The sequence below is a fragment of the Fulmarus glacialis genome, unplaced genomic scaffold, assembly GCF_000690835.1.
Source record: "Fulmarus glacialis isolate BGI_N327 unplaced genomic scaffold, ASM69083v1 scaffold12652, whole genome shotgun sequence".
Taxonomy (NCBI): Eukaryota; Metazoa; Chordata; class Aves; order Procellariiformes; family Procellariidae; genus Fulmarus; species Fulmarus glacialis.
Window position 1 is genome coordinate 18,365 of NW_009197226.1, and position 14,179 is coordinate 32,543.

The 14,179-nt window shown below is 40.3% G+C and overlaps 1 protein-coding gene across 1 annotated transcript in view; it reads right to left on the reverse strand.

The window, feature by feature from the left end:
• Positions 1-3,208: 3,208 nt before the first annotated feature.
• The window catches only part of AP3M1 (adaptor-related protein complex 3, mu 1 subunit), an 11,029-nt gene continuing 58 nt past the window's right edge, over positions 3,209-14,179 (reverse strand). Inside the window, 9 exon segments of the mRNA XM_009572465.1 lie at positions 3,209-4,254; positions 5,551-5,695; positions 7,076-7,283; positions 7,962-8,095; positions 8,472-8,496; positions 8,498-8,543; positions 10,576-10,713; positions 13,066-13,237; positions 13,967-14,179. The exon segment at positions 13,967-14,179 is cut by the window's right edge and continues 22 nt beyond it. Coding sequence (XP_009570760.1) covers positions 4,154-4,254; positions 5,551-5,695; positions 7,076-7,283; positions 7,962-8,095; positions 8,472-8,496; positions 8,498-8,543; positions 10,576-10,713; positions 13,066-13,237; positions 13,967-14,179 — 1,182 coding nt within the window. The 3' untranslated portion in view covers positions 3,209-4,153.

Below are 14,179 nucleotides of genomic sequence, written 5' to 3' on the forward strand. Positions count from 1 at the left end.
CTCTGTTACTAAAATAGACTTGGGATGCTTTTATCCTTCCATAACTGAACATGCCTTCACATATATATACACACACACATATATATATACATACACACGCACACACATTGATTTAATTGCTCCATAGTCTCTTTTGGCATTTGACAGAAAGCAGAATTATGTTCTAGAATGAGTCTCTGCACATTTGCAAGAAACACTTGCAGACTCCTGCCCAGATCAGCACTGACCTCATGATGCCCTCTTAATTTGCTGAAAATTGTTGGATGATCAAATCACCTTTAATAGAAGGGCCCTTGTGGAAAAACTGCTCAGTCTTAACAGCTCGAAGAGACACACAATACAGTTGGCTGTCCTTTACCTGTCTGCAACAGTTATTCTACAGTTGGACTTTCTCCCCTCCATCCCCCCTTCATTGCACTGTTACCTAAAAAGGGAAGTTAAACTGCTTATAATACATCTGCCTCAAACTGACCTTAGCAAGAGAAAGCATGCTTTTGTCTTTAATTCACTCCTTGTGTCTGGGTGTTACGAAATATGTGGTACTTGGGATCTTTCCTTAGTATTCTCTTCCTGCAATTCCCTGCAACAGGAAGAGGAAGGAAAGGGTGCCAGAGCCTTAACCTGAATGTCTTGCATTTGGTTGGTTTATACCAGATCTTTAACATAATTGTAATGTAGTAATTTCTATTTAATAGTAAATAACACTGAATGGGTAGGGGTTATTTTAAAGGGATTTTCTAAATAGTCTTCCTGTATTACTTTTCAATGGTCCTCACGTTTTCTCTCCCCGCCCCTTCAGGCTTCTCTGTGAGATTTTGGGGTTTTTTTAGCATCACTGTTTAGTTGCTTGACTGATATTAATGCAATATTACTAATGCCTTTAATACATAATTGTTTATGCCAAAGATGACTTTTTGTTTATTGAGGAATGTTTGCAGGAAAGTTATGAGTCATGGTTGCCTTTGATATTCTTCCAGAATGTTTGCTATAAGTTCTTGAACTGTTCTGTAGAAGTTAAGAGACTTGTCCACCTTATGCAATTACTGCTTTTTTGAACACTATTAGTCTTCAGACCTGAAATGCAGCAAAAATTTGAAAAAGACCATGAATGTCACTTAGAAATGTTTTACCACTATAAAACTTTGTTTATAAACCAAAATGTATTGTATAGTCTAATGTTTTCAACCTTTCTTTGGTTCTGTTAAAACAATAAAAATGCATTTGTACAAATGTCAGCTTGTGAGTATTAATGAAAACAGAGCAGTGGATAACACTGTAACAAGAGCAGCAAAAAGCTAAAGCAGCAGAAATATAAAGCAAAAGAACAGTTGTTTCTACATATTCTGAACAGAAAAAAGTGCAAAGTTCCTCAAACACGAGAAGATTAAAACAAGTTGTTTCTGTCTTTTGTGCCCATAAAACTAGTAATTAAAGAATTTACTGGAAGCCGTGGTCCAGTGGGAGAAAATGGGAGTTTTTCCAGAAGCCTGATGGTCATCTGTTCTAGTAGCACTGAACAAGGTTCTGAAAACTTGAAATGGGATTTGCCTGATCCTGTCAGTAAGGGAAGAACTGCTGCTCTGGCCAACACCTCATTAATCTGAATTTTACTTCACAAACTGAACGCAAGGGCGATTAGCGTGGAATCGCTGTACTGTTTCCTTCATTCCTTCACAGTGAGAACCTCTTATAAACACTATTTCTCGCTAAAAATTTCTACCAGCACACATAATGTTCTGACTTCGTGGAACCAACATTTATTGGTGCTGTAGGCCCAATGTTCCACAGTGCCGGAAGGCATCTGGGATTTAGTAGTAAGAGGTAAAATTCAGATTTCGTACTGTTCACACAGTTCTTTCTGTATCTGAGAGAGGATGAGAACCCGAGACACAATCACCTTTGTCAGCACTCCCAGAGCTGGACACCTAGAGAAGGGGAGATCAAAAGTTGGCAGTAGCAATTCCTCAATAAGGACATCCTCTGATTTCTTAAGCTGTACTATTCATAGCAGTGCTGGCGCAATTTTTTTTTAACAGGGAGAATACGAGCACGGATTCTGTGTTCTGCAGATTCTGCAGTTGAGTTTCCCATGTTTGCAGAATTGGCAGGAGCCAGCACACCTACAGCAAAAGGGATAAGCCTCCACAACAAACACCATTTCTCTGACAGAAACCATCTTCATGCTCAGGGTGGTTTCCTACCAGGTGAGTGTAATTCTCGTTGACAGCAACTTCTGGTGGTGTGCTGTGAAGTATGGATCAAAGCTTCTCCAGAGACAGAAGCTTTGTGCATGCTTCCCCGGTGCCTGATTTGCAGAAGGTTGGCAAGGCTTGTTCTGTGACACGCTGAAGGGAATTAAGGTGCTAAGGCTAGCCAGTTTTGATGTTACATTATGTTCTGGATCAGTAATGGTGCCAGTTCTGAACGGAGATCTTGCAGCATTTCCAGGCTGTTAATGCAGAGAGCAGCTCTAGCTACTTAGACTTAAGCTTGGGACGTTATCGGTTACATATCTACTGTAATTTCAGAAATTCAAAATGGTTGTCCGTGCCCAAGTTTACCCTAGTGATATCACCAAAGTTACCAATAGAGAACACATGCTCATTTCTTTTCTTACTGGCTTGCTGCCAGCGTTCAGATGCGTTCCCCCTCCTTTTTTCAGACTGGATCATTTTTTGTCCCAGTATTTGAAATTTTGACTACTGAATGACTTGAGTTCCTATTCTTCCTCCGAAGCAAAGTTAGCACCTATTAATCAATTTGTAAGCCAAACAGGTTAGGGAAACAAAGATTCTCCGGTGTCCCACCCTTCCTCAATCTGAACTTGGGTTTCCCAGCCTACTATGTACTGACCAAATGTATGGTCTGAAACCTGACAGGTACTGTGGAGCATGTATTAGTTTACAGAGATAACAAGTTTATGCTGGTGTATAAGGAAAAGTTTAGTCAGCTTTGTATCATCACTGTTGTGTCTTTGAAATGTCATAATCTAAACATTAATTGTTCTCCATTTAAAAAATAAAAATAAGAAAGGGAGCTTACCTGCCATGCTCCTAAATGCCCTTTCTAAACTTAAGTAGCTGCACAGTGATCAAGTTCATTAAAGATGTAGCAAATAGTCATCATTTAATTGTATATCAGATGTCTCCTGCTTAAGAGCATCACGAATAGTTTACAACAGCGCAAACATTTCACAAGAGAAGATGTATTTGCAGTAGAGTTCCCTTTATTTCATAACATTAAAGCACACAACCATTAAATACACTTGACGCTTCTATTGTGCTATCTAAAAGGCTACGCTCCAATGTACACATGGCACAAATCTGGTGGCATCCACTTCGAACAAGTGGAATATCTAAATCAAAGCAAAGGCTTCACATAAAAAATAGATCTTACTCTCTGCAACTGTATTCTTAAAAAAAAATGATGGCTATGATGAGATTGAATGGAAAGAAAGTGGATTACTGAAGCAACAATCACCTCTCAGATTTAATGCAGAATGTTATTTTTATCAGCCCATCTGCAGATGGCACAAATGAAAGCTGATTAAGGCAAATGCTTCTTAAGAAAGGTGATTTCTTGTAAACAACAAGGAAATTATTTTTTTCTTATCAGAAGCTCTTTCTCAGGAGTGACACTTGCTATGTCCCAGGCCCCTGTGGGACCCCTGCCCCTCTTACTGCTGCTATTTCTGAAGGGATTACGTGATGCTTTGTGGAATGCCAGCTTGCAGCTGGCTGTGAGAATAGCTGAGCTTTCTTTGCAGGTGGCTGCAGCAGCAAAACGTGCCACCACAAGACTTTTCCAGTGGCCTGTCTGGCCTTCCTAATGTGCTTGGCCTCTGGGCTTTGGTATCTGACTGGCAGTGTAGTGTTTGTTACGTTTTGTGGATCACCTATATCAAACTACTCACCAGCACAACAACTCGGTAAAAAAAGAGTGAAGGTGTATTAGAAAAAAAGTACCTTATTTTAAAGCCATATTAAGAAAAACTAAGCTATGCTTTCATTTTAAGAGCTGCTGTGCACAAACGCTTTGATCCCAAACTAATCAGTGTCTATTAATTAATTGGCACCTAATTAATAGCAACATAAGTCACTAAGCAGTCAAGTTTTTTTTAAGGGGAATTTCCTCTTGGAAGTAGAGCATCTTCTCATGTCCTGACTTGGAATTTTCCTGCTTTTGTAATATATTTGACACCTTTAAAAGGCTTGTATTTTTCTCCGTACATGTCTAGGCGATTCACTTTCAGTCCTGGAAAAAGACAAAAACAAATACAAAGTTAAAAGTAGAATGCTAGAAATCATGTCAGTCTGTTTAAAAGTCCTGCTTTCTTGAAGCATGTTAAGATCGGTTAGGAAGCTAATTTCCCTCCTTTCACAAGTTCATCTGGTTTGAAACAGTAGAAGAGGCGATTCTTGTCACCTTCTCATAGCTGCCCTGGCAGGGCAACAACTTTTTTCTGTCCTACTCAGTGAGCCAACACCCTCCTTCCAAGGGATGAACTATTGAACAAATGAGTCTATCTTCCACAGCTCCCATACACTGCACACATTTCAATAATGTAGGTGAAGCGAAGGACAAGTTTTAGAGTTCTTTTCCCTCTAAATCATAACTGCAAGGACCAGCAATCCCTCTGCTATTTATTGAGGAAAACCAGAAGCTATTAATTACCTAACAGTTTCAGGTTGTCCCCTGCTTTCTCACGGGTCCATTATCTCCGGCATCCAGCCATTCGATCCACTATGTTTTGCTAGATTTAAACTAGTGGGTTGCAAGTCTAAGAGAAAACTGCAGGATTCTGTTGTTACACAAGGACTAACCATTACTCACTCAGCAAAGTAGTCTAGGAAGCAAAAGGACCATAGCCTCGTACCTACCTAGAAAGGTACATGTACTACCTCATTCTCATCTATTGCCTTCGGTCATCCTCCTCCTTTCCAAATGTGAGCCTTCGCTCTGTAAGGGTCTTAATCCTGCAAAGCTTGCTTGCAGAAGTATTTTACATGTGGTCAACTTGCATGATTTAAGTGTTTGCAGACTGAGGCCTTGTTTGCTTTAAATTTAGTTTTGCACTCACCCTATAGACTTCATTCTGATTTTACTTGCAGATTGTTTTGAAGATGAAAAACTAACCAGCTCCAGAAGGAAAGAATAAGAAGGACATTCTTTAAAATTAATGACCACTAGAAAGGGCTTTAGTGGTACAAGGCTAAAGCAAGTCAAGAGCAGCATGCTAAATCATCATCCATCACTTCACTAAAAGGATAAATTTGCAAGTTTAATGCACAAGTCAACAAAGAAAAATCCATTCTTCTGTCCACTTGTCACAGTCTTTCTTAAAGCAAAACAATTGGGAATTCACAATTCTCAGCAAGGGAGTCTTCCAGCAAGGGTAACTGTCAGGTTTGGGTAAACCAGACTTTACCTTTTTGGACCAAGCTGACTTCAGATCAGCATCTCTAATTAAAAGATTAACACTTTCCCACTTAATTTCCTACTGCTACTCATTCCATCAGTACCAATTTCATCTAACACCCATCCACTCACCTGAAATTGCAAGCTGTTGTATCTTAAACTGGATGTTTAAACTTGGATTCTCCTCTGGCTTGGGGGCTCCAGACTGCAGGTTCACTATGCCCTTCAGGTTTGGTAGCTTTTGAGGGGTAATTTTGCCAACATCCCATGTTAACACCTTGTCAGGAAAGAGAGAATAGTAGCAGTAGCTTTCTAGAAAACAACCTATGAGGTCAAGTTCACGTCAAGCTTTTAGTTTGCAGGCTGGGTACAGAAAGTAGCCTGGTAGCCCTGAGAATTATCCTACTGGCTGGGAGATGGCACGGTTAGGGCTCCTGCAGGTATGGTGTCTTCTCCTTCCCGGCATTTCTTTTGCCCTGTCAGCGTTCCTTAGTTGGTCTGAGCACTTAATACGTCTTGTTCCCTTAGTAATGGTGATTGTTCCTGTTGTCAGACTGGGTCGGCTAGATCCATGAAGCAAGGACAGTAACCAGCACAAAGGTCGTAGGAACTTAAAACACGAGAATGAGGAGGACAAGGAGCAAGGCACTTGGCAAAAGGGGATGTTTAAGCTAGAGTAACTTTCCTAAGGGTCACTTGTTTCCCATTGATTCTTACACTTTAAAAAAGATACATGGAACCAAGTTGGCCCTTTACTCACCCACAAGAGGGTTGTTTTTTTTTTTTTCTTATCATAAACTGAAAATTCTTGATAAATGCAGAAAACCCTCAGTTCTCCCTACTTCTACAAACTTTCGCAGTTACAATCCACCTAGTTATCCCAACTCTTGATAAAAGCACAGTATAATTTATTTCTGCAGAGAGGAAAGGAGACTTCAAGTGGTTTTGTTGGTGGTTTTGTTTTTAAAAGATCAAGGTCTGTTCTTTTTGAAACAAAATGTTACTTGGAGAGCTTTCACTTACAATTCAAATCAATTGCTGACTGAGATATTCCAAGCTCAGAGCATGGTGTTAAAGCCAGCAGAATGGTTTGGCTCAGACTGCATTTCAGCAAAATGGTTCCTGGGTACTAAAAAGCTTTAGGAGGTCTGAAACCCCAACTCAGAGGCAAGAAAGCAGGACTCCCAAGATACAGTTTTTCAGACCCTTTGTTTTCCTTCCTGTGTGTCTTCAAGCAGATCTTTTCAAAGAGGTTTCTTCTCCTGATCCCTGTTTTTCCAGCTACCAATTTTCAAGTCTACTGCAGGTAAGTATGTTTCAAAAAACATAGATTGCAAAATACCATAGCTGAAACCACCAGCAAAATACTGCTGCATCCACTAAAGAAAAATACTAGGGGGATGAAGGAGCAGGGGAAAAGAGAGGAAGGAAAGGCAGAGGAGAATGGAAGGGAAAGGAGACTGGTAAAACTAGAAATCACAACTAGTGTGTATCTAAATTTGAAAAAGTAAATTTTAAAGAGAAGATTTTAATTCATAAACATATGCTGAAGGGAAAGTTTTCTAAGTGTGTAACACTGCTCCAGTGCTCTGCAATATGCATGACTTGTTCTAATGCCATCTTAGATATTTATATAAAATAAAAACTTAAGACTTACTTTAGTAACTGGGTCAAATGTATAGCTGCCTTGTGTAGCAGTGAGGTTCATATTAAGTACGGCCTTTGGCATGTGAACTGTCATGACAACTCCTTCTACCGTTTTCCCCATATTCTGTTTTGGTCCAATGGTAACATCAAATCTTCCTGAAGAACTATTTTCCTTAAAACTGATCATGTGTTTCACATATACAGGAATTGCCACCAAGCTGAAAAGAGAAGACAGTAGCTGAATGCATCCTGGCTACTTTTCTGCTCGAGAAAATAAAGCTCCTCCTCATAAATAGTTCTTGTGTTTCTGGCAGGTATTCAAGTTAGAACCAGTTTTTTTCAAAAGTGAAAAGTGATACTCAGCTCTTCAACATCATTGCTGAAGTGATTTTATTAGCAGAGAAATCACAGGAAAAAAAGATTTTCTTCCAAATCACTTGTCCTAATCTCTCTCCCTCCATCTGTTTATTTTTTTTGAAATAATCTCACTGAGCCAATTCTCAGAACAGCCACCAGTCAAATCAGACTTAGTTTGCAAATATCTGCAGTTTACACTTTTTTGCTTTATTCTTTTTGTGAAGATCAGAGTCCTCTATGTATACAGAGACTTAGCCACAAGCATCTAGCAGCAACAATGATTACCAGGAATTAATAGCCCTATATTACTGTCATGTGTGGTTTATCCCACTGAAAAATCATTGCTGAGTATCAGCAGCTCACTGAAAAACTGTTTTCTTGTTTTAGTGTGGACAGAGCAACAGATGAGACAAAATCTGAGAACATGCATTTTAGCAACAATGCAAATTCCCCCCATAACAAGGAGAAATCTGCAGTTACTCAGATGGAAAGCAGTAGATGGTATATCTGAAGACCAGCGTGTCTAAAGGGAAACGCACTTCTGTGAACTGACACGGTAGGAGATCAATCTGAAATTCCCATCGGGAGGAATAAACGAAAGAACTCTCTCAGACTCCCAGCGTTTGAACCGAATACATGGATGGAAGCTGACGTCATCCAGCAGCCGTGGGTTCTGTAAGTAATGGCAAAGCGCTAAGTGAAATCTCATCAAGTATCAACAGTTTGAACTAGCTACTGAACTCTACCCAATTCCTATTTCTTAGACTCCAAGTATCATTCCTAGCCATTACCCGAGACACGTTACTGAGCTAGATGGATTTCTGGTCTGACCTGGTACAGCAGTTCCTGTTAGTGTATTTTTATGTACAGACAAAAGCCATTCTGACTACTGAGCAATGCAGCAACTTCTATGATATAATGCAAAACTTGTTGTTTCTCGTATGTGTAACACATGAATTAGTGATTGCGCTCTTAAAATTCTTTAAATCTGATCATTAAGAAAAATAAATCCTGAGCAATTAAAATTCCCAAATATATGCTAAATTTACCATGAAAGAAAGAGAAAGATCTGGAAATACACGAATCAATAACACCTTGGATTTCTGCAAAGACTGTGGAACCTGCAGGGGAAAAAAAAAGACACTTGACTTAACATTATTATCAAGGGCCTAACAAACGTTGTGAAGTGCAGCTAGAGGGCACAGATGACATTTGCACAACACTCAAGAACACGCCAAGCACAGATAGGAAATGTCATTCCAGTTACCTGTGGCCTGGGCAGCTTGCTAAAATGCATGAGCCAGAGCAAACAGCTTGTCCCAAATCAGCTAATTATACTTGTGCCAGCTGTCACACAGGACTTGTACTGGATGTGCTTGAACTGGTTGCCAGCAATGAGCAAGTAAGAATTTCAGAATATGCAAGCTCTGAATCTTCCTTTCTTTCATGCCTGTCCCCTGTCTCCAGGAAACTAGCAAGTTTTGTAGTAGTGCAGGGAAGTTGAAGCACATCAAAACAGTCAGCATCAAAACACAGAAAGTTTGTGCTATAAAGCTCCAGGTAGCCTTGGCTTTCACAAGCATGGCTTGTTTAACAATGGGATTACATATTCATCTTGGTGTTAAATAAATCTACAGCAAAAAAAAAAACAAAACCAAAACTCCAAGGCAAGAATACCAAGCATCTTGCCCAGGAAAGGCTCATTTCCTTAAATGCCCTATAAGGACAGAAAGGCATGAGCAGGACTCTGGACTAATTAGCCCTACAAGCAAAGGTTATTTTAGAAGATAGGTAGAAACTATTGCTGATTTAGTCAAGGGGAAGGAGAAACTGTGGGTTAATACTTTGCCTGAAAAGAAGGGATCCTGTTTCAGATGAAAGCAGGTAACCATATCCCTATGAAACAAGATAACATCTCTATTCTAGGGGAGCAACCTTATCTACCTCTTAGTCCTAGTGAAGGTTAGGAAGAAAGTTCTTGCATTGCTAGTCCCCAAGGGATCGGAGCAGAAAAGAGTAGCTATGACTGCTGCAGTTGATCTTCAGCAAGCAATTTAAACTCTCAGTGGACACTGACTGGGCTTGAAATACATACAAAAATTCAAACATGGTCTTGATTATAACTCCTCAGACTAAGCACTCATACTACTCCTGGAATCCTATTGAGCTAGGAGAGTAACACAGCCGTCAGGGTGTTCTGACTGTGACTGCCACCTTCTTTTAGTTTTAAGATGGCGAGAGTAAGAGCTGCATAATAGCTAATTATGACTATCCAGTTCAATGGCGGCCAAAGCGTTTGTCGAATTGGTGTATGGAACCAAAACAACATTGACTACTGCTACAATAGCAGCACTGAACGAAGAAATCAGAGATTTGCTCCCTGCCTGATACCACCATAAAATGGTGTCATGCAGTCTTCAGCTTTAGTAACTGATGGCCCCAATAATGAACAAAACAGCAGGCTCCTGTCCACAGCATAGCAGTTTCCTTTGTGGATCAGTTTTTTCTACTTCGTGGCACTGGCAGCATTTACACAAAAGTTATCAGATTCCTCCACAGAGTTAAATCTCAGATTAATTTTTGTATTTGAAGATACCATGTTTCATTTACAGAAAAGAAACAACTATTATTATGCTTCATAATATCTGGCTCCAGTTTATATATAAGAAAAAAAATACTGTCCAGATATTTTGCACCAAGTTTTGTCTTGCTATCAGAAGAAAACTAATGAAAGCTTCAGTCTTGCTCATTTGAGGGCCTACGAGAACTACAGTAAATTGTTGGCAGAAACAATGGAAGATCATTTTCTCATCACATTTAAAACTTCAACTATTTTTTTCCATTTGTATCTCTTAAGAGGTAATCAATATACAAAGAGAAAACATCTAAGTACAGAATATTTCTTGTGGATGTTCTTGAAGCAGCCTAGAGCATATTGCTATTTTAAGATGAACTGAAGAAATATACTTGGGCACATAATTTTAAATTGTATATTTCTATTTTAAATTGTGTATTTCTATTTAAGATATAGATTCATGTATATAAAACACAGGCAAAAAGGTGTTGGACTTATTCTCTCTAAACATCAGCAGATTTACATCAGTAAATGTAAACACATTCAACAAACAAAAATGAGTTTGCAAGGCATCTTACCTGATTTGTCTATAATCGCATCAATTTCTTCAATGACATCAAAATAGGCTTCGTTGTTTGTGTATTTTACTCCTGCCCTGCGCCAAGGAATGTTGGACAACTGTCCGGTGGGAAGTGTGTCACCCACATTACTACTGCCTTAAAAATGAAAAGGAACTCAAAATCAGTAATTAATCACAAGAGGAATGTTTCAACTGCCAAAATTAAGAATCAAAGCAAGATTTGCCCCCAAGAACTGCAGACTAGAACCTCGACCACTAAAATTTCATTCATTAGGTGACGTGAATATATTTTAAGGATGTGTCCAGACTTATGGTTTTCAGACTATACTTTGCACAGCAAAATACAAGGCTCAAGTCAGCAGGAGGTCTGAGTGGGAGTAGATGTGGGGCTAGATCCTGTAAAGGATTTAATCATTACAATTCAAGACATTACAGCTCCTTGTGAGGGCCTTAAGCACTATTCCCCCTTCTCCTAAGAGTTTTAACAGTCTGACTTCAGGGCTGTTTTACTGTTAAGAGTTGTTATGGAAGAAGCCTTAGGGAGGGCTCCTACCCCCTTTGCTTGGGAGCTGTTGTTAGGCTGAGGCTCTCACCCTTGGCACCCATCTGAGCTACCCTGCAGCAACATGACAGCCACGTTTACACCTGACCATGTGCCAAATTGATCCAGACCCTGGCCCATAGACTTGACTTTCTCGCTTGACTTGTGTCATCATGATAGATTCTCCTGGCAATCACTGAGCTGTAGATGACCCTGTTATCATCTGATCCCGATCCTGACCCTGACCTGCTGGCTCAACTTCTGAGTTCTTCTGTTCTGTTCTGTTCTTCTAACAGTGATGCCACTGCCCCTGCCTGCCTTGCTGTCACCCTCGGCTCCTGGTTCTTAATACCACCCAGTGTGAGAAGAGGGCTTCCTGAGCTACCTAGTTATAAAGTAAACTGATGATTCTTTAAAAAGAAAAAAAAAAAAATCTTATCACTTCTGGGGCTTAAGGTGACTGATCTTGGAATCCCAGTATACTGAAAACAACTCCCTCTGCTAGAAGTAGGTCTCAGGACAGGGCCACGGCTCACGCCTGTTTGTGCCCTTTAGCACAATGAATGTGGTAGTGTGTCCTGCCACGTGAGACAGCTTCACTGAGAGGCTGGCAGCCAGCGGTTATCATTTCTACACAACCTGCTGGGTAGGTCCTCTCCTAGCAGGCAGAAAACAGGAGTTTTCATTCTTTTGAGCTAGTAAAATAACTCACACAGAAAAACACCTCCCCAAAGTCCACTCTGGTGCTGTAACGCATGAGGGAGGAGTTGCAACCATTTCCTCACTCCCACTGCATCTCTGAAGGGGAGCAGTTGCCATGTCCGTGCCTCATGTCCCTCAGCAGCCTTGCAGGGTGCAGCAGTGCTGGGCTGCCAGGCCAGGCGGGCGGGAGACATCTCAGGCTGCGATTTCCCACCCGCTCAGCGGTGAGCTGTTGACAGTGACAACATGCAGGCTGCCCTGGGCAGGCGCTTTAGGCTCCTAGGGAATTCTAATAAGGCTTTAGATAAAACAAGAGGATTTGATGCTGCAACCCTTGGCTTCAGGAGTCTTAATTCCCCTTATAGTGGTGCATCTAGTCCCTTAACGTCATAGATATTTTTCGTAAGTATAACTACTACCATCCAAAACCATATTAAAAAACCAACCAAAACCCAAAAACCAGAAATGAAAACTGATGAGATTTATACTCAAAGATTAAACCATGTGTGCTACCTTAAAGACCAGCTCCTCCGAGCTCTACCTCTGTATGGCCCTGCAGCCCACTTACTACCCTTCTCTAACACAATGTACAAGCGAACATCTCACATATATCTGACCCCATCTGACATCTCATGGCCTACCTCCCTTGCACCCGCTTGCCAGACAAGCAGATTCCACCACCTCAGCTGACAGACATTTGGCTCTGTCAGTACAAGACATACCCATTTACAACAGCCTGAAAGCAGCTCCGAACTTGATGGATGTTGATGGTGGTAGGGGCGGGAAGGAGGCTAAGGACAGGCTATTTGCTTCCCTTCGTGCAATCTGTTCCCAGCCAGCAAAGACTTATTAGATATCTGTTATATACCTTTCCATAATGATTTCTTATAAAATGCATAAGCTTCTCCCATGCCCCTAGTTATTCAAGGCTTGGGGCTAGCTCTGTACCAATCCCAGAGCACCTGTCTCCAGTATGTGCTGTCTGTACTGGGAACTGCTATTCCTGAGGAACTTCAGCAGCTGTGGCTGGGCCAGACAGTGCTGCTGGGGATATCAAAGGGGCCAGGCATAAACTGCAAATAAGGAGGAAGTTGCTTTTATTCAATTCTTAATTGTGAGAAGTGGCAGGACAGTGGCCTCACCTTACAGATTCACACCGATATGATATTATTTTTTAGCTACGAAGCATGGTGAGGCTTTGTTTTTAAACTGCCAGTCACCGCTGAAAATTAATTATTTTCATACCTGTGATAGAGTTGACAACGGAGCGCAAAATTGTGGGAGGCTTAATCAGCTCCTTCAATATGTTAGATTCTGTTGCCAGTGGAAAGCCATTGTCTAACATTTCTTCTAGAAGTTCATACACAATAACTACATTGTCCTTAATTGCAGTCTCCGAACATTCGCCGAAATAATCCTAAACAAATCAGAGATTACAAAGGAGAGGATTTTTGTTCCTGTTAAAATGCTTTGCAAAAGTTTGTTTGGTTTTTTGCTTACAGAAACCCTCCAATATATCAAGGAATTTTAGTGCCTAAACTGATTAGCTACTTCTATAGTCTGACTGCATCATATGTTAAGATTACATTTAGCACCTCATTAGAAATAAAGACAGCGTGAACAGTGAAATTAAGGTAGTCTGGTTTACTAGTATATATGTCCCAAAGGTTCTTCCGCTTGTGAGCATTAACACATCTTCAGTTAGAAGACTCTTGTAAAGTAAGGAGACTATCTTTTAGCAATGCCCAATCTTCACAGAGGTTCCTTTATTTACAATATCTGTGAAATAAATAGGTTGAAAACTGACTGACGCTTCTCATCTCCTTCCTCCCTACAGAGTGCTTCATGACTGCATGCTCCTTCTTGTTCATCTATAAAACATGAACAGTACAAAAGCTTACTGAAAAAAGACATCATTTACAAAGTGGGATTTGGGGTTTAGCACATATGCACTGGTATCTATAAATCAAATTAATACACCAAATATACCTTCCTTTCCTTTGTACTCTATAAACCAGTGCTTGACTTAAAAATTGCAAAGGAAAAAGTCACTGATAGGAGGGTTTATTACCTTTCTTTAAAAGAAGTTTATACAAAAATTCCCTTAGAATTATTTAAATTTTAAAAGTATTTAATGGTGACAGACCTGGAAAGTATCTGCTACTCGGTGTAGAAATTCAATTACAAAGAGTGGTGGCACTTCTGTCTGTATGACAGACACAAAGAAGATTTTATCCCGATAGATGCTGATGAGGTAGTGATGCGGCGTTGAGATGACAGGAGGCACATTCTCAACATCGATTGCTTTCTCCTGAGCTTCAAAGAAATAATCACACACAGATTGGCTCACAACGCTCTT